The 20,853-nt window shown below is 37.5% G+C and overlaps 1 protein-coding gene across 7 annotated transcripts in view; it reads left to right on the forward strand.

The window, feature by feature from the left end:
* Positions 1-308: 308 nt before the first annotated feature.
* SATB1 (SATB homeobox 1) overlaps positions 309-20,853 on the forward strand; it is a 74,253-nt gene continuing 53,708 nt past the window's right edge. For 3 of the 7 annotated variants that reach the window (XM_018075624.1, XM_018075629.1, XM_018075631.2), the window contains exons 1-5: positions 309-1,073; positions 3,915-4,150; positions 7,914-8,090; positions 8,854-8,980; positions 9,708-9,831. In XM_018075624.1, coding sequence (XP_017931113.1) covers positions 3,940-4,150; positions 7,914-8,090; positions 8,854-8,980; positions 9,708-9,831 — 639 coding nt within the window. In that variant the 5' untranslated portion in view covers positions 309-1,073; positions 3,915-3,939. Of the gene's footprint in view, positions 1,074-1,165; positions 1,236-3,914; positions 4,151-7,913; positions 8,091-8,853; positions 8,981-9,707; positions 9,832-20,853 lie in introns of all 7 variants that reach the window. The other 4 variants (XM_018075625.1, XM_018075626.1, XM_018075632.1 and 1 more) reach the window with 4 other exon arrangements.

The following is a 20,853-nucleotide window of genomic DNA, read 5'->3' on the forward strand; positions in this document are numbered from 1 at the left end:
TTTGGATTTTTAACAAAATTTTAATTTCTCCCGGTTTTGGACTCGGAGGGAGTGAAACCTCGTCACTTTTTTGTAGTGGTGTTGGTGTGCCTTGTTGTGTGTGTTTCCTTCCTCCCCTCTGTTCTTTTTCTCTCTCCCCTCCTCTCTCGCTCCCTCTCTCCCCCCTCACTAGCACAACAGCCCCCGGTAAATGAGAGGAGACAGGTCCTCTCTGCCTTTTTTTTTTTTCCTTTCCCTCCCCGGACCGCAAAGGCAAGATTAAAAGTGGCATTTTAGTGCCTTTTCCTGCAATTTTCTCTAAACCTTTTTCTTTTTTTTTTTTTTTTTTTTTTTTTTTAATCTCCAGTAGCGATCTCTGGGGCTGAGGTTTCCGCAGAAAGTTTGGGGGCTGTTACGGTGTGTATTTTTGCGAAGGGGGAGGGGAGCGGGCTCCTTCTGTGTGTGCTGCTCCTCTGGGTGCCTATTGGAGAATAACAGTGTAAGTGACAACCTAGAAGTAGACTTTCTGCTCTTCACACTGGATAGAAAAGCTGCCTTTTTTTTTTCTTTGCTTTTTTTTTTTTTAATAACCCCCTTTCTCACTTGCTCCTGTACGCACTGGTTTTATTTTTGAAAGGATAGCTAGACTTAAGTCACCCTCCACCTCCATTTAAACCTGCTACTTATTTTTAAATTATTATTATTATTAATTACTCGTTTTGAGCGTTACACTTGTCTGATCAATTTGATCTCCAGCTCTGTCTTCCGTTGCTAAACCTCGAAAACTGGCTCTCTCAAAAGAGATTTAATTTCTATTTTTTTTGTCCATTGCCATTTTTGCTCATGGCTACTCTGTTTCTCGCTATCTATTTTTGCCCCTCCCCGTCTAGAGGAAAATAGCAACAAGAAAAAAAAAAAAAGAGAATATTAGGGGAAGTAGTCCTCAGGTCTGCTGCCCCCCCCTCTCTTGCCCCCCTCCAGAAAGGGGGGGACCTAAAAAACATCAGTCTTGAACTTCTTCCTCTTCAAGAGCTCGGGCTGCAAAGGAAACCTCCTTTGTTTTTGTTATTTATATGCTGTCAAGTTTTGAAGTGGTGAGTTTCGGGTCGGTTTTGCTAATTTCACTCAGAAAACTGCAGTGTTTCTGTTTCTAGATAAGTACTTTGCTTCTTTGTCTCTTTAAAAGGTCACAGGGAAAGCTTGGCCTGGATTGTGAGAGCCATATGGAACGGATAAGTGCGGAGCCTCTCTCAAATGTGATTATGGGTTTTTATGGGGGAGGGAGGGAAGAGGAGGGGAAAGGCATGGGGAGGGGGCTGATTCAGGAGGAGAGAAAGAAATAATATAATACCGGCTGCGTTACGTCGCGACAAAAGGAGATACCGCACCGAGTCTCATTCAGAAATTGCGCGGTGTGCCCGTACGTGTGCGCTGGCTCTGGGAAACTGTGCCTTGAAATTGTGCTCTTCTCTCAATGATCTGTGATGAAAACTTGTAGTTGTGAAAGATGCCTAAATGCGAAACCCGGGGAAACTCTTGGCCTGGAACCGGTGGAGATGATAGGTCTTTGCTGCAACCCTCTCCCTGGGCAGGCCATGCTGGTTGTTGCTCATCACTATTTCAAACTGAGGTTTCAGTGAACTTTAGCCTTGGGCATGGAGTTTAAATGAGTAAATTAGGTGTTTTATGTGCATGTAATTTTGCTTTGTAACATAAAGCTTTTTACAAGATGACTAAGCGGTGAAAGGATGCCGATGGGTGGGTATTCTCAGGCCAAGCGAAAATGACCCATTTGGTGTTTTGGTTGTAGTCAGTGTATTAACTAAGTGGCGATCTATCACTTTTATTCACTGTACATGATGTAGTCTGATTCTGACTCATGATGACTAGATACTTTTTGTAGCAAAGAACCTCGGTGCCTTAGAGTACTTCTCAAGTTGCCAAAAGTAATGAGGAATTTCTTATTCGAGGCTTTTTTGTGTGTGTATTCTTTTACTCTTCTCCCCCCCTCCGCCTTTTTTTTTTCTTTTTTTGTTAATCCTCTTATTCTTGAGAGAGACCAGTCTCAGAAAAGCAGCCCTGTAGTACTTTAGCATCGTCAGAAACATCGGAAGATGTTAAGTTTGAGTCTGTAATTCTTTGCTTAGGTTGCACTTAGCACAGTTTAAAAAAATCTTTATGAAAAGTGGCTAAAATAGGCATGTTTACTGTTAATGAGACACACGACCTCAAACAGATGGGATAAAGATGAACGGTAAACCTTAGCTGTCACCTTACAGCATAAGAAAAAAATAATGATTGTCTGAACTTAATCTATTTGGTGGCATTCTTGAGGTTGCTTGTAAACGTTTGAATTAATACATTACCTCTTTCTTCACCGTATCGGGAAAAGCAGCATGATGTTCAAACAAGAAAAAAATGGTTTACAAAATTGTCAGTGGCACGTATACCAGTTGAAGTGTATATATAAAAAAAAATCCAAGATATTTAGACTCTAATAGCTTTGCTCTGAAATGTGCGGAAAATGTATTGAATTACTAGGCAACTGAAAGAAAGTAGCAATTACCAGATTCACACCAGTCTTTCTAAATATGACTTCCCCAGTATTTGTAATTGCAAATGTAAATACTAGTTCATAAATTAATGTCTAGTCACCTGTCCTTAGTGATTATATTATATATATAATCTATATATAATATATGTCTGTGTAGTTACACCTTTCTCAGTCAGAGAAAGGCAGGATAAAATACCTAACAATCACAAGAGTATTGATCAGTGAAATCATAACCAGAAAGATATCTCTGCTCTCAGCAAGGGATTTTTTTTTTTTTTAATATAGTTGGTAAAACAGATTCTGATGAGTGACAAGAATCCTCAAAACTTCCTCTGTGTTCTAGGCTTGGGAGATTTTTAGTGATTTAACTGTAATTGTTATTCATGGACAGAGGTTTCAAAAGTTTGTAAAAAGGGAAGTACAGACACGCTAACATATACCTTTTCTCAATTTGCTATTTAAATTCTGGTTTTTTTGGTTACCAATAGCTGTGACAGCATCACCCAGGTTTTGAGGTTTTTTAATATTTAAGAGCTTCAAAGGTACTGTAGAAATTGTAGAGTTATTTCCCCAGCTTTATGTTTGGTGACATACTACTTCTCAGTTATTTTTCTTAATTCAGTAAACTAAACTATTTAACACTTGAAGCTCAACATCTGAAAAATTGCATATTTTGAACTTAGCAGGAGTTGATAAACTCTTTGTATAATATTGGTCTGGAAACTCAAAAGCAATCGTCTCCCGCCACTGCTTTCTGAACTTAAATGTTAAATTCTTTTCAAACTTCTGTTTTTTATGGGAGGGGGTGGAATTGTAAATGGACAATATTCTACATCTCTAATAAATTTGTTGCTCCTTCAACTAAAGTTTTAACAAATTCTCTATTGTAGTTCATCTGTTTTTTAATCAAGTAGATCAAAAAATATTTTGCTAGAATCTTTTTCCTTCTCTCTGCCTCCACAATAAAAATACCTGTGATTAAAAGCAAACCTTTCTCTGAGATTTGTAACAATAGCTGTGTTGGAGCACATACCTTGACAATCATGATCATTTATGAGAGTCTTAGTGTCTCTCAGATTCAGTAGAATATCTCTGAACAATTTTTTCTTTTGTTTTAAAGAGGTACTCTAGTTGGCTTTTAAAAAATAATTCCACCAGATTATAATACAATCTCTCTGTAAAATGGGATGTGAGGTCATTTTTGAAGAATAAGTTTGTTTCTTTTGAAAAAGGCATTTCTTTCTAGTTAAAATAGTTATCTGTTCTTTATGAGGTTATGATACATATATATCTGTATATATCTCTGTACATGTGCAGGCTGTGTACGTATACATATGCGCACACGTGTACAACATATATATTTTTTTTTGAATCATGGCAGGTGATCTTTAGAGGCGGGACTGAGTATGGATCATTTGAACGAGGCAACTCAGGGGAAAGAACATTCAGAAATGTCTAACAATGTAAGCGATCCGAAGGGTCCACCAGCCAAAATTGCGCGCTTGGAACAGAATGGGAGCCCATTAGGAAGAGGAAGACTTGGAAGTACAGGAACTAAAATGCAAGGAGTGCCTTTAAAACACTCTGGACACCTGATGAAAACTAATATTAGAAAAGGTAACACTTTTGCTAATTCTGCATTAGAGAAATATGATTTATAATATTTGGGGGGAAAGCATACTTTTGCAGACTCTACTTCATTTATATTTCAGGATTAAATCTCCATTCTAAAATACTATATATTCCCAATTCTGATATAAATCACATTTGGGAAATGTAAGCTTCATGCTTGGGTGGAGCATCTTGCTATTCAGGGTGGAGTCTGATTTTTGTTAAGGTAAAGGCTAGCTCTGGTTAAAACAAATTCTTACATTGAAATATAAGTAATATTAATTCTTCGGGTAAGTGTTGGGTTAAGAAGCGCAAAAATGTGCAAGAGTAAATACCGAACCCCCAAAGCAAATTCTCACCTTTCCTCTTAATGATGGTCCTAAGATTGGAAGGGCAGCAGTATTTCCATAACAGTTGCAAGTTGGTTTAAAGAAGAGAGTGTAAATCTTTAGGTATCACATTGGAAAAGTCATTTATGATGTCAATCTTTGCAGTTTATTTTCTTAAGTACAATTCATTATTGAACAATGAACAACTTGGGTGTCATATTTTTCAGTGGCTGGTTTGCTGTAATTAGACATTTACACAAGGAAAAGGCACATTTAGAACCATTGATGTTCGTATATGGATGGCTTTTGTTTGCATTGAAAATATTTTCAATAGACAATAATATAGAAATTTTACTTATCAAAATGTGTAAGTCTTTTTGACCGTGTCCTACAGGCTTGCTAATTTAAATCAAAATATGCTGCATGTAATTTGGCATATGTCTTAAAACATCCTCTACTTTTCCTAGCATAATTGGTTATGCTTATAATCCAGATTTTTCTTGTATTTGCTAAGCAAAGTGCAAAATGGAACCAGGACTATTAAACGCACAAAGTTAGAAGGCAGAGGAATTTCATTGTGTCTGATGCATAACATTTATCGTACAATCATTTATTTTTTCCTCGGTTTGGTGAAAACAAAGAATATATTGATCCTGAAATGAACAGACACAGCAGTCCGTATTGTTAGATCTTTATCTATTAAAAATGGAAAAACAGCACTTCAGCAAATTCTTTGGCCTCTGCTCATGATTACCCTATTTATTGATTGTTTGCCAAGAATGTATGCATCTTAAGAAAGCCAGGGTAAGAGCATTAAAAATATAATTTATTACGGCTTTTCAAGCAGAGTGCATTAACATTGTACAGTGAAGCAGTGGGGCTTTATAAAAAGGACTTTCTGACGCCTGCAAACATATAAGTTCCATAAATTCCTAAATAGGAGATTTCAGCTGTCTCTGGTATTATGTGATATTTGCACAGCAAACTTTAATGCCAGGACAGTTTTAGACAAGGATTCTACAGACTTCACTGCTCCTTATGGCAGACGTGCTGTTTACACAGACTCGTAAACCTTCAGCAAAAGCTCTAACACTGCCTTCAGGTTTAAATCATGCTGTATTTTTAGCAGGGAGAACTGACCAATGCTCTCCCCTTTAATACTAGAAGGTTATGAAGTTGCTGCACTTGGAGGTCTTGCCAAGTACTAGCAGGAGAGATCAGCCAGCTGAGATTGTGCTCTCCTGTATAACATTTTTCACATTAACAGAAGGACACTAGTGACAGTTTGCTAAAAGATTTAGTGTCTTGATTTGTAGTCAGATGATACCTGTGTTGCACTGCTGGGATTGACCTCTGATAATCTATGCTGTGCTTCAAAATTTGGCCAAGAGGTTCTCCTGTGTTGTTTAAAGTACCTCATTTTCCAGAATACTGCAACTCAGGAAACCGTGTACCTGGCAAAAAGGGTACTGATAGCAGCGAAGTACCTGTGTGTTGTGTCTGATCATAGCTTAATTTGTAGGAACTGATAAGGGGAAAAACAAATATACTTTAGCTGAGTTTGAGTGTATCTGCATTGTTTGTTAAAATGAAGCTTTGCTTACAGTTTATCTTCAGGAATTACTGGTAAAACTATTTATGAATTTTGAGCCCTTACTCTGAGTCAGATGGCAATAGGTGAAACATCAGTTGTGAGAGCCTGGAAGCGAGAAAAAAAAACCAAACACCTTTTTGCAGATGAACCATGTGTGTCCACAGCTTAATTAAAACCAACGAAGAAAACACCAGTTTGCACATACTGCTTTTGCTTTGGTCTTCTTTCCCTCCCTGACCGGTCTCCCTCACATTTAAAAAAACCAACCAAACAAAAAAAGTCAAGACAGAAATGCGTCTTCCTGCACTACATAAATATTGGCAAGCTTTTACTCTTGTCTTTCATGCTGAGCCTATTGGGCAAACTGAGTGAGTTTGTGAGCTTTTCCAAGCAAGCCTGAAGGGGTTTGTTTGCCAGAGATTGGCTCTCTGGTGAACAGATGTAGTTTAAATATACGTACTTAAAGAGGTATCTTTTTTTATCGTGATTTCTTGCTATATGTTAGAGCACAAATCAACAGACGTGGTCTTAAAGTGTATCTATTGTCAAGAGTAAATCTTGCTTTTAGACTACAGCATGTCAGGTGCATCCTAGCAGGTTAGGAGGTTTCCGTAAGTCTAGAGGGCAGTGGTTATAGAGGCATTAACATTGTAGGACTAATTGGAGTTCCTGGGTGCCCTGTTAAAATAACCCTTGTCATCATTTATGCTAAAGATGATACCCCTCTGGCAGGCTGCCATAAGACAGTTCTGTACATCTGCTTTTAACCCTTTTGCTTTCTGTCATTAAGAGATCCTAACCTGTGCCGCTGGAGACAGTGGAACAGGATTGGGATCTAAAACCACAGGTCCAAGGTCATCATGTCATCCGTGTCCATCTGGGAGGCCGGGAGGGATTTGCATGAAGTCAAGGAATCTGATTGCTGGGAGAGACTTTGTCCCTAAAACAGCTTGGGTCATTTGTTACTTCTCTGTCTATTATCAAAAGGGAGGAAATGGAAAAAAAAAAAGGCAGAAAACCAAAAAAGGCTAAAGGAAAGAGAAGAGGTTATTTGCTTAATATTCTGTGTAGCGTATGGAAGGGTTTGTCATATGATGCTACAAAACTGGAAATTAGTAATTAACTTTCAGGCATGCCAAAATAGCATTGTGGGATGTACAGTGCAGAAGAAAACAACAGCAACAACAAAAAAACCCAAACTGCAGGTACACTTCTTAAAGCGGCATTGAAATCATGATTTGTTTCTTAAAGATGCGAGTGAAAGTAGTGCTCAAGTGCGCTCAGTGAATGAAGCACGAATTAGTGTTAACTTTTGCCTTGTTTCCTTGTGTACTCTTTTCAGAGCAAATGTATAACACACAAGGTGATTTGTTGTTGATGTTGAAAGCAATTAAATGTTTTTGGCAGGACTAAGAAAGTTTTAATGTTAACGAACAAAATTATGTAGCTGGTACTAAAATGGCTTACAGTGAAGACATCTGCAGTATGTATTTAGGTTCTCATGCTGCCTGCTACTCACAGCAAATCAGGCAGGACAGAGAGAATCAACTTCTCTTCAGTCAACCTTGTTATTTCTATAGAAGGTAATTCTTTAAATCTGTATCTGATCAAGCGAGATAAATTTGCATTTCTGCTTTTCAGAGAGATGTATCTTTTGTAGAACTATATCTTTTTTGGAGAGGGTGAGGGGAAAGGACTTGGGGAATATGTTTGTCAAATATTTGTGATGATTCTTGATTCCTCTCCTCTGCCTGTTCGTACAGGTTTTATTTACATAACACTGTATAGACCCACCTACTCTACTATAACTCAAGTTTAATATGTTAAATTTAATTTTTTTTAATAGGAAGTATGCTTCCAGTTTTCTGTGTAGTGGAACATTATGAAAATGCCATTGAGTATGATTCTAAGGAGGAGCATGCAGAATTTGTGTTGGTGAGGAAGGATATGCTTTTCAACCAACTGATTGAAATGGCATTGCTATCTCTTGGATATTCTCACAGCTCTGCTGCCCAAGCTAAAGGTAAATAAGATTATGAAATTGTATGATGACTTATGTTTGTTTGTGGGGTCTTGGGGGAGGGGCAGGATTTCTTTCAGGAATGCAGGTTTCACTTCTTAAACTTCCTGTAAATTCAGTCTATTTTTTTTTTCCTTAATGTGTTTTTAGTTAGTGCATGTTTTGTTCGTGGGGAATGTGGAGGTAAATTCTTTTCTTTTTTTTTTTTTTTTAAGAAGAGAAAAGACTTCAACTGAATCATTAGTATGCTTATTGACCTTAATAATCTGCTCCACTGAGGATCCACAAGGAAGTGTAAAGCATATTTGAGCAGATGGACTGTTGAGAGTCAACTTGCATTTATGACTGAATATCCAGTTCTGTTTCTTTTATTTTGTTCCTCATGGTTTTATAGACTGCAAAGTAATTTTTTTTGTGCTCAGTTCTTGCATTGCAAAATCCTTTCTAATTTATTAACATGAATGCTATTATATCATGTCCTATTGAATTCATGGGAACTTAGGAAAATATACTTCTATATATACTAAGAAATGCATTTGTATAATTTCATAATATAGATAAAGCATATCCTTGGTGGTGTGTGGGTGGAGGTTTTTGAGGGGGGTGTGTGTTCTTGTGTTTTGCCAGATTTAAGAGGCTAGAAACAAAGGTGGTGATCCTGTTAAAATCAGATAATTTTTTTACCCCTATGAATTAACAGGTAAATTACTTTCTTTCAATTTTTCTTGCCCACTGTCCCTCCCCTCACAAAACAACAATCCTGCAGGGCTTATCCAGGTTGGGAAGTGGAATCCAGTTCCACTCTCCTATGTGACAGATGCCCCTGATGCTACAGTAGCAGACATGCTGCAAGACGTGTATCATGTGGTCACACTGAAAATCCAGTTACACAGGTGAGTTGCACTCCAATTCTGGGACATGAACTGTTACTTGTCTGCTCTTAACTGTTAATATTGCTTGTATTTAATTCCCATTGTGCTTTGTGCTCAAAGTACAAAGGCTCGCCTAAATTCTTTTCTAGTTACTCTAATTCTTCTTTAACTTACAGTATACTATTCCAGAAAACTTTTATAGCTCTGATACATAGATTTTCTTTGGATATCTCATTAAAACTATATTGCATTTTAGTCAATTAAATGATGCATTACAAGAAGGCATTTTACATAAAGTTTACTTAAGAGAAAAATATTTTTGCATATCATGAACAGTACCATCTGTGTGCATTTTGTAAAAGAATGACTTGCTCACACTTATTGTTGCTGTTTAGGTTCTTAAATTTCACAGCAACAAAAAAGAAAAAACGGTTAATATATTAATGCTTTTCATGATCAGTCGTGAGAAAGCATTACACCTTAAATTGTTTTACCAAGCGCATCAGAGCAGGAAGGTAGAAGTAACATGAAAAAATAGTCGCCACATGCAGCTGATGTATAATTCATGCATCAATACAGCAGATGTGTTGTATAAAGTAATTAACTAATCGGAACAATCAGGAGACCGAGAGCAATCTCCAGATGCATCTGCTTGATGCGCAAAATGAAATCTGTCTGTCTTAAAGGAATGTTCTGCAGCAGGATGCAATCTTGTAATAATCCCTTTTCTAATCTGTGTTTCAAATAGTTGCCCTAAACTAGAAGACTTGCCTCCTGAACAATGGTCTCACACAACAGTAAGAAATGCTCTGAAGGACTTACTGAAGGATATGAACCAGAGTTCATTGGCCAAGGAATGTCCCCTTTCACAGGTACTTAGCATAACATATAATAAATAATAAAGCACTATAGGCAATGCTGATGTGAGATCTGAGATTTCTACAGACTGTAGCAAGTAGTAGCCATGGAGTGGATCTGCCAAAAATGCAAATGCATTTGACCACTTCATGATCTTTATAAATATGCCTGCTTCATTTTGAACGTAGTCTTACAATGTTTCCCAGGGGGAGTCGTGAAAGGTTGTTTACACCACACTAAAATCGTCTCACAGCAAACTGGATTTTAACTGGTTTTTGTCTTCAGTCTTTGAACTGCTTTGATGCAACTACTTTTTTCAAGCATATGTGTTCAAAATGTTAAAAGGCTCTTTACTTACTGCTGTCAAAAGTACTATTGAATCTGAATGCTTGTTAGATAACCTACAGTAGTTTTAAATGCTAATTCATAAAATGAGACAATCTTTGGCATGCTATATGAGAAGGGAATAAAGAATAAAGCTCTTTGGGTGATGTGCTGTTGTTGCAAACAACCAAAGGAAAATCAGTCATTTATTAGTTCTAATCAAAATATACCTAAACAAAAATGAAACCTCAATTTATGCATTGCTAAATATTGAACCGATGCTTTCCTCAAGCCTTAGTTGTATTGTTCTATTTTTGCCATTCTTTTTGTTCTTCTCTTGTCAAATTACTGCAAAGGCGCAACTTATTTTTGTACGCACAATGGTGCCCAATGATGCTGTGGTGGGAACATGGTATTATTTTTTACCTTTTAAATTTTAAAATGTATTTTGTTGTGCTGCAGTGGAGACTAATTCAGTATACAAATAAATGATGCTAGTTGTGGCAGGGAGGGAAAAAGGGAAATTATGGAAGCCAAGGTATTTTTATGGGGATTTTATTTCTCTTGTTCAGAATTCTGGAGTCCGTCTCTGAAAAAGTTCAGTTAATCTATAGAGGACTAGTCTCTTTCTCTGTCCGTTTTTCCTGCGGATATATTAGCAGGCTTGTTTCCCATCACTTTTTTTCCCCTACGGTTAGATTGTTTTCAGTGATGTGGCTCCAATATAGAAAGTTCTGAAGTGGAAATAATCAAAATTATCTTCACTGGTTGCAAACCATTCCAGTAATATGTCTGCAAAGTTATCTTGTATGTACCTACTACAAAAGCATGTGAGCTTTTGCACTGCTGGCTTGTGGAGGCTACAGATAACTTGGGATTTTTCTCCATTTTATTCTAATAGTGGTACTTTTTACTTGGTAAGGATAGAAAGCAAATAAATTCTTTTGAGATGGAATATCTTGTTTCTATTTGGACATCATGTTTCACATAGAAGTTTCTGTATATATGTATATATAAAGCAGAAAAAAGTTTTTAAAAGGAAAATTTTGTTATAGACAGTATCATGGGTACTGAAGACAATTCAGTAATTACACTCTTCTAAAAAATTGCTTTTAAACTATACTGAGTTTTTATATAATAACTGTATTGGACAAAAAAATCTTGCCTAATAGCGTGAGATGACTAAAACTCCAGATTACAGAACTCTGATTTGGGACTGTTTACTGATTTGTGCTTCTTTATTTGTAAAAGAATATGCTTAAAACCGTGAGCTTCTTTCTGTTATTAAAAACGTGCTTGTTACTATTGTCCTCTCTATATTCACCAGGTAGTTGGAGGTAGTTGGATTGAAAGAATTTAAATAGCTTCTGCTTTTCTTTTTCCTTTAAGGACCAAATCATGTTAAGCTTAAAATACATTTATTTATTCCTAACTTTCGGAAAAACAAGTTGTTACAGTGGTTGGTCAAGAGCCCAGCAGTCAGTTTAAACCTTCCTATTTCCCTTTGGGAACTTGAGGGAAGACGCGTTGATCTGGCAGTGTCCTTTTCACATGACTAAATTGATCTGTATTTGCCTAACTAATAACTCGTTGTATATCACTTCTATGGAAGTGATTCTGATTTAAGACTGTCAGTGTTTTATTAAAGGTATTAAAGTCTGTGAATTGCCCTGCAGTGGTGTGCCGCTGCAACAGAGGTGAGAAGTAAGAGCAAGGCAGAGGTCAGGAGGCAGTGTTTCCTTAGGAGTTCCATCAAAGTGGGAGATTCTTCTGAGAGCAGAGAAGGGGTCTCTCCTATTTTGTACTTCCACAGGTATAGGTAATGCCATTTGAAGTGTTTCATCACAAATGCAAACTAATGCAGTGACACCGTACCATAACTTATTAACACTGTTATGGATATAATTTATTAACCACAGAAAAATGACTCCAAGTGGAAACGGGAGTAGTTATCATTTTCTGTCACTGTCATCAGCAATACCCTGTTTTGTGTAGGTATGGAAGGATTTGTTTTAAAGTATTTAAGCAGCTGTGCTCCATGCATGGCATCTCCGAAGCCCTGTTCTCACTTAAAATTTACTGGATTTTCTTAAACGATCTTGAATTTTTTATATTAAAAAATTGCTCATATTTGTTCAGAATACTGGTATTCTATGTACTGCGAAAAAAAAAACCAAAACCCCAAGCAAACTATTTTATAGTGCAGATATATTTAATAACTTGAAAATACATGAGCAAACAAACTTTGAGAACCAGTTTGTTTCAATTATAGAGTCATGAGAACTTAACAGTATTATTTGCTTGAGTGTGGCTTTTTTTCTTCTAATTTTTTTTGCCATTTGCTTTCTTGTCCAACTAAAACCTTGTGGCATAAACGTAAGAACTCCTCATGCATTCCTTGGTAAAATACTATTGTGACTCTTGCTCTCATTAGAAGGGTTGTATACATGGTGATTTTTGAAGCTACTATAAATGTCCAGCACTGTGACTGCTGTGGCCACACCTGAAGGTCAGTTTTATCGCTCAGTATATGAGCCTGCATCATGGGGAATCCCTGTAGACATGACTTGGAGTGCTCAGGATGGACCAGAGCAAATACATGGCTCTGAATTGCTGGGGAATTGCCAACAGGCATCCAGAGGTTTGGTCTCAGAGTTTTAGTATCAAGCAGTCAAGGTAAAAGGACACTGCAAATTCTGCATGGAAAAGCCAAACCTGTTCTGAATTATGGGCTGCAATGGATATTTTCAACCTTTACATCAAGTTTGCAGATTTTATTGCTAGAGACTAGCAGCATGTGCAGATGCTGAGTGAAAGATGTTTTGCGTTTCATGCGCAGAGCTCGCTTCATTTCTGCTTCCTCTCCAGATTTCTTTTGATGGGGAAGGTAACTCGGAATTTAATCTAGGACTCAATTTTGGGCTGTCTTGTGCATTCCATTAACTTGGTCTATCTTGTGAGTGGCCTAGATCTCATTTCCCTCCCGTTTTGGCTCTTCAGTCTCCAAAGGGTTGCAAAGAAATTTTTCTACCATCAATTCTTATTTCCAAACCCTTGCACAGAAGCTCTACTCTACCTCAGTCTTCTGGGAGCTGTTCTAAAGTGATCAGGCAAGCAGGCAGCTCTGTTGCATTTACTTATTTAATGTTAGTCTTTCAGTGTCTTCCTCAACCTTAGTCTTAGCATTTTCATACTTCACTTTCACAGTTTTGCTCTATTTTGATTTTTAGTGCAGAAGTCTTTTATTACTTCCACGGTTAATAACTGAAATACTACAGGCTATATGTATGCTGATATTAATAAGGGGGTTTTTTTCCTCTTTTGTCCCTGTTGAATGATTGTCTTTCACTCTGTCTGTGTATTTATATATGTATATAGTTAGATCAGGTTTTATGAGGAAGCAGAGAGCAACATGGGCTATTGATCCGAGAAAAGAATGGGAAATTCTTTTGATAATTCTGGAATGAACTCACTGTGTGATTTTGAAGGTTTAGGTGTACCCCTTATCTTCAGCTCCTAGAACCATTTCTAGGAAAAGAAGATAACAAGTCACTCTATGAAGAGATCATAGTGATTAATTAGTATCAGGGCACTGCTTCGAAAATATGGTAGTGGTCAAATGACATTAATTTTTCTTCTGGTATTATTTCACCTGATTTTTTTTTTCTACAAAAACATTTTCTAAATGATTGTTGTTAGTATTTGCAAACAGGCACTTTATCAAACCACTGCAAAAGCACTTCTGAAGCAATGTATTCTTTCTCTTATCCCATAGTATCCTGAAATGTGAAGGTATTTGGTGTTTTTTGTTTGCGGTTTTTTTGCCTGTTTTGCTTGTCCTTTGAAACTGCTTGTTTCTAGTCTGACTCTCAGGACAACCATGAGTCAGTGCATTACAGATGAGGAATTCTAGGTCTGATATATAGTAGAATCTCAAATCTCAGTGGCTTTTTTCCCCCCAATATTTTGTACGAGACATGCAATATTTCCATTAAATATATCCAGAGGCTGTGACACTCAGGGACATAGTAATTTACAGACATTGCATTACTATTTTAAAATTTTTTTGAAGATATTTGTGTGTTCCCCCCTTTCCCCACTGTATAATGTCATTTACATAATTTTGCTCTTGGTGATGAGGGAATAGTGTTTTTTTAGTCAGAGGGATATACGCTTGCATTCCATGAAACGTATGCATACACAGAACAAGTGCTGGTACAATACCCAAGTCTGAATAGTTTTGCACTTGTGATAAGTATAACTGTCCTGACTGCATTTTTAACAAGCTTCCATGCTGTAGTGAATGATTCTCTGCGTCTGACATGGGCATGTTATAGATATTATACTTTCCTTTTTGTTCAGATATCCTGCCCTGAATTTGCATGCTATTTTACGCAGACATCAGGCAGACTTTATATGATCTGGCAGAGACAACAGGCAGAAAGCTTTCTTGGAACATTAGTGTTTCTCAGTTCACCTGATCTGAAGGCACCTGGCCATCATAGCAAATAAACTGCTCAATAGAAATCCTCTTACATTTCCTCGCTGCTGTTCTGACCAACCCCCTTCCTAACCAAAAAAGTTATGTTTTCTAAAATTGAAATTTCTATACCTATACATAATCAAGGAACGAACTATTAAGAGTTGTCAAAATAAATACATTTTATGAGCAATTTTTAATTCATCCTTTACAAAACCAAAAGGTGTGTTTTACCCCCTCCCCTTTCAATTTTACCTACCTAGACTTGAGATCGAGTCCTTGGATTTCTTTGTTGCTTGTAAGTCTTTTCTCTCTTCCTCCCCTCCCCCAATAATTAATAACCTGAGTAAGGAATGCAGCTCCTTTTTCTGCTTTAGAAGTTGCTGTACTTTAGATTTTAAAGATGTCATTAATTATTTCAGGGAAGTAAATCCTTGAGGGCCTGGGTTCAGGTTTTGGCAGGCAGGCCTTTTCAACCCACCTCCCACTTGCTCAAGAGCATTCACTGTGATGTCTCTTCAAACTGACATGGTATCTGGATTTTTAAAACATTTGTGATTAACTATTAAAATTTGTGGCTATGATTTTTAGTCATCCAGATAGAATGGGCAGTGCAAAGCGTGTTGTTGATGGGATGAGCGAGATGTAATGCATGTGTTGGTAGAGCTGTGTGAGGACATTCACAGGGTACTCAACCTTTCAACTGCTTGATCATTTGATCACTAATCTATGTTCTTTAGATGCACTTAAATGCTCTGTGTTAGAGCTATGTCAGTCTGTCTACAACTGTTTTATCTGGGCGGTGCCCTATTAAAGGAGAAAATATATAGCTATTTTTTTCTGTCTCTTCATTAGAATTAAGTACAATAAGGATTTAAAGTCCCTTTCCAAAACAGTTATGAGGCTTGAAATTATTGTGTGGAGGAGGGGAGAAATGTGCCTTGTTCCTCAAATAAATGCAGTTTCTGCCTTCAGAGGAGTGTATAAAGTGTCAGTGTGTCCCTTAGTATCTGTGCTGTAATGAGGTCTTGCATTTCTGCTTTTGAAAAGTGGAGGAGTCCAATAGAGGAATGGTGCTAGTGTTGATAGTTTGTTGGGGTTTTTTTAGCACTGCTAAAGTCAGCTGTGTGGAGTTCTAAGCACCTGTCCTCTGCCAGGCTCTCTTGTGAACAAAGTACAAAATTAATGTATTTTTGGGACTGTGTCCCCCACGTTGTGGGCTAACCATTTGTGATTGTATCTCAGCAATTTTGAGAACTGTGTCATGTGAACGATTATCTGCATCATATGGACTTCAGGTTTTAGGAAAGTGACAGAATGAAAAGGAACACAGCACTCTTGCTTCTGATATGGTTTCCTTCAGAAACATGCATGTATTGTAGAACTGAGCCTTACTTAGCTTCTGTGTTCATTCAGTGGTCCTGAGAATAGTGTATAGAATAACTTGCATTTTAAATATTTGTAGCGATGTTCTTTTTATAGATTTATGTATACATATAACCATGCTTTTTTTTTTTCATCTGGGTACATTTAGAGGGTTGAGAGGCAGTCAAATAATGCACTACTACAAAATTTTATATTCATTCGTTCATGTTTCTTGCATACTTCGTAATGCAGTCGTGGCCAAGTGCAAACCCTGATTGATTTATTTTTTCCATAACTTTGAGAGTTAACAAGCCACTCCTCCAGTGTTCTTTAAAGCAATATTGCAAATAAGTCTTTTTTTTTTCCCTTATTGGCAAATTTTTGGCTGTAGAATACTGCACAAGTATAAACAACATGAGAGATCCTTTAACATAACATGAGAGAGCCTTTAGTCGCTTTGCTCCCTAGCTTTGGAACTCATTGCCAATTGAAGTAAGGAAAGCTTGGCTGTTGGGACTTTTAAATCTAGACTTAAAAGTTATTTGTTCTGTTTAGCATTTTTAAAATTATTCTATTAGGAATTGTATGTGCTTCAGTTTTAATTTTAACTCATAATGATTGTAAAGCACCCTGGGATGCTTGCATGAAGGGCGCTACAGAAACCCAAGATTGCATTGTACTGTGTTGTAATGTATTGTATTATTACATGGTGCTGGAGTTGGACCACGGACAATTCATATAGAAAGCATTTGAATACTTAGCTAAAGATAAGGGGTGTGTATGGGGGGGGTACTGTCTTTTCTTGCTTCTTTTCCCCCTTTTCTGTCACTTATTTTATTAAACTAAATTAACATGGCAGTTATTCCCTAAGAAATGCCAGCATAATTTACTGCTGCAAAGGGGCTCAAAATGTAAACCAGATGATAAACTAAAAATAAAAAAGTCCACATTAAGATTTAATTGCACTTCCCTTTCTATATTACGTTCTTATGTAAAATACATTACAAAACAGTACATTCTTTATCACTTCCTTCACTTTTAACTGAATTTCATTAACAATAAAGAAATATATTGTCTCTATTTTCAGTAATGTCACTTGACAGTTAATCCCTTAACTTGATGTACATGTCTTTAAGACTTTTTTTTTTTTTTTTTTTTTAATAAAGAACATGATAGCACTGACTGGAGCCAAGTATTGCACAATCATGTGATTTGCAAGTTTCCCAGCTCACAGCTTTGCCAGTGCAGGTCAATTCACACCTGCCACACTTATGCCATTCTGGTCCTCATGTTGCTTTTTCCTCAGTGATTGTCAGAGGTAGAGAGAGTTGTGCATGCAGCTCCTTCCTTCCCCCCTCCCTCCACACTCCAAATGTGTGGTAAACCTTGTGCATTGGAAGTGTCTCCTCAGGAATTAAATGGAGTTTAATTTCTGTCCATTAGAAAGCTGCTATCCACATCGCCAATTAAGCCTTCTATTTAAAGAGTGAGGAGATACGTATGTCTACATCTTAATCACTGCTGTGACTGGTTTGCAGAGACCTGCCCTGACTGGTTCAGTTATTACTAGCAATGGTGGGAGGCACAGAGATCAGCATGGTTATAAAACCTACCCAAAAGCTGAGCAAATTCTGTAGGTGCTGTAGCGTCACTGTCAGCAGATTTGAAGCTGAGGTACATCTGTGTTAGGGGATGCAGGAGTGTAGGCATAAAGATGCGTCGGGAGAAAATTACTTGAATTGGTAGTAATTTTTTACCTGATGGGAACAAAAGCAAAAACAGGACCCACTTGTTGAGAGGCAATGCTCAGAGACAAGCAACTCTCACCTTGTCAGACTGGACTCATTGCATGCCTTCACTCTAATCGTAACTTAAAAGGGATGAGTTTCTCAAACAGACTGAGCAAAACTCTCAAAGCTTGCTCCCCTACCATCATCACTTTTTTCTTTTTTAATTAATAGTTAGGTTCTTTTTATTTCCAAGAAACATGGTAGGAGAACCCTAAGGTGAGGGTGAGCTTTGTCTCTCTTTCCTTGGACACTTCTTTAAGAAGAGCACAAATAGTATCAGATTCCCCTGGTGCCTTGCAGCTGTGATCAGAGGACAGGTTTTTCAGGACAACAGCAACCTTAGACCTGCCTCACTCCAAGCCATGGAATAAACTGCTCAAAAGGGAAATGTTCTGTTCCCCAGAGGTGGGAACAGATGAAATGTTCTCCTTATATGCACCTGTCTCACTTTTATTTTGTTTTTTAGGTTCTAAGATTTCCTACACTGAAAGCTGCAGTTCTTCCATAAGCTTGCACCAAAAGAGGGGGGAAACTGCGCTAAAACACAACCTGTGCCTCGCTGTGCCACTGTTCAAAAGGATTTGATACTTTATAGTAAACTGTCAGGGAGAAGGTTGGGTTTTGTGATGGTGAAAAACTGAGACCTGTGCAAAAGGACTTTCTTATCAATGGCCTTTCTAGAGATGGACAGGAGATTTCAGCTCTATAATTTTACTTAGGGTGTTTGTATTTGAAACAGTATATTTAGACTCTTAGAATTTTAAGGGTTGTGTGTGTATCTGTATATTTATGAATATATCTTACAATAAAATTCCACCAAAATATACATGTCAGCTAGTACATCCCCAAGTTCTTAAAGGTGTGTTCCTTCACTTTTTGTAAGGAGGAGCTTTGTGTGCTAAATCTAATAGAGCTACATTTTTTAAAATGTATATATTTTAATGTAATGAGTACCTAAGAAAAAAATTTAGTAAATAGAACCTCGGAGTGCTTGTGCATATTCCTCATGGAAAGCTAGCTGGAACATTTCTCTTTTGAGATACCTTCATTGAATCCTGGATCTTTTTATGAACTCTTCGGTGTGTTTATACTTTTCACAAACTCTTGATAGTGAAACGTAGCAACAGAGGTAAAACTAGTATCTTGGCTAACATGTGCTTAAAATGTCACCTTTATATGATTGTACTTGGTAGAAGTTAAGAATCCATAGCAAATTTCATACTATAAATTATTTTTTTCCCGAAAAATTTTTTCATTTTTCTCAGGACAGAAAGTAGTTTGTTCATGTGCTTTTAGCAGCACCTCCCTCAGAGAATTTGGGTCTATGTGACAGAATAATCAGATGTACAGGTGGCTCATAAAGAGGTACATGGCCTGAAACAATAAAACTGACACTTAACCATTTAAACAAAGGGTAGGTAAAGGATGTTACATTTGGCACTAGAGGGGTATTTAAGCAAGCAATCAGAGGGATGAGAGAAGCACTCGCTAGGAGCAGAAATCAATGAAGCTAAAAGCTACTCCTACGTTAAAAAAAAAAAACAAAAAAAAACAACTAGGAGAAAGGTACATAAATGGTACATATGTAGTGAAAGAGATTAGCATGAATGTGCTGAAAGACCCAGCACAAGAAGTCTTCAGATAAATATCACATGATTTCTCTAACTCAGCCAGTGGTAACTTGGCTGAACTTGGAAATTGCTAGATGAAGTTCTAGGGTCTCTTTTTATGTAGATTCCAAAATGGATGTTCAAAATGGCCTCTTTTGACTTTAAAAATCTGTAAAAACTTGTGTAGATACAGGAAAAGGGATCAAACAAAAGGCCACACACCAAAAGAAATTCAGCAAGACAACTGTTAGTGCTACTGAGTCTGATGACTTCTTGTCTGGACATTGTGCCTTAGGGCTCAACTTCATGCCAGACATCTGATGCTTTGCCTAGCAGAACAGTGGAATCCGAGAAGAGAGTTGCTGAAAATCACGTCCTATTTCCCAGCAAGGAAATCTTCCTTAATGTGGTGGATATTAAGCAATTCTACAAAAACTGTATTGAAAACAACCATGTGGCTGGTTGAAGATAGGGCAATTATCAACATCTCTATGAAGAGAATGTATATACTCCATTTTTGTGGAAAGTTTAACATACACAAAGCTAACTTTAATGCATTGATAGGTCTAAAATGTCCTGTATCACACAAAACTTTTCTATTAGGATAGTATTTGAAAGCATGTGCATTAGGATAAGCATTCCGGATAGGAAACAAATCAGAAGCACTCTGACCTGGCTGGAACAGAGTGTTCAGAAAAAAAAGCAATCCACCTGAGAGGAAAACTGAAGGTGTTTCAGATTTTCACTAGATCAGTTTGTGAGATTTCCAAGGCCTCCCCTTCCTCTATTTCTGTACAAGAAATGCTGGTTTGCCCTATCCACATCCATCTTGGATAATTCTGATTGATATCCTGGGCTCTAGCTTCCTCTAGTCTTGCTTGTTGCATCCTAAGGAGAAGAGGTGAGTGTAGTTGCACAGGCCTCACGTAGTGCATTGCCTAGAGTAGGAACAGCAGCCTTCTGGAGGGAGGTTGAGGACCCTGTCACCATATGATGGAACTGGTAAGGAAGGATGGAACTTCCCCTGGAGTAGCTTAGCTCTGGTCCTTTGCACTTGAAGTCCAGTCAGGGTTGGAGCAGGGCTTCTAGGTTTGGCTTCATCCAGCAGAAATTCTACCTGTACACCCTGAGATCTTACTGCGATGGGCACTGATGTGGGAGCAATTGGTAGAGCCCTTGAAAACACGTATTCCCAGTTCAAGCTGAAAGAGTGGTGTTACTTTGTAACAGCTCTTCCAAATGGATTCCTGGCTGAAATGGATAGTGCTTTTCTTACTCCTGGAGCTCTCAAATTTCGGAGCTCTGCTGGCAAAGGCACTTGCATAATCAAAATCTTAGGGTGTAATAACTCACCCCTCAATTTCATTTTAGTTCCATGAAGTAAACCAAGAATTAACTTATTAAATACTGATGATTTTGCATTTTATACTTTGTCCAGGTTGATTTTAGGAAGGGTTTAGCCAGGAC

The sequence above is a fragment of the Manacus vitellinus genome, unplaced genomic scaffold (genome assembly GCF_001715985.3).
Source record: "Manacus vitellinus isolate BGI_N305 unplaced genomic scaffold, ASM171598v3 scaffold_3_pilon, whole genome shotgun sequence".
Lineage (NCBI taxonomy): Eukaryota > Metazoa > Chordata > Aves > Passeriformes > Pipridae > Manacus > Manacus vitellinus.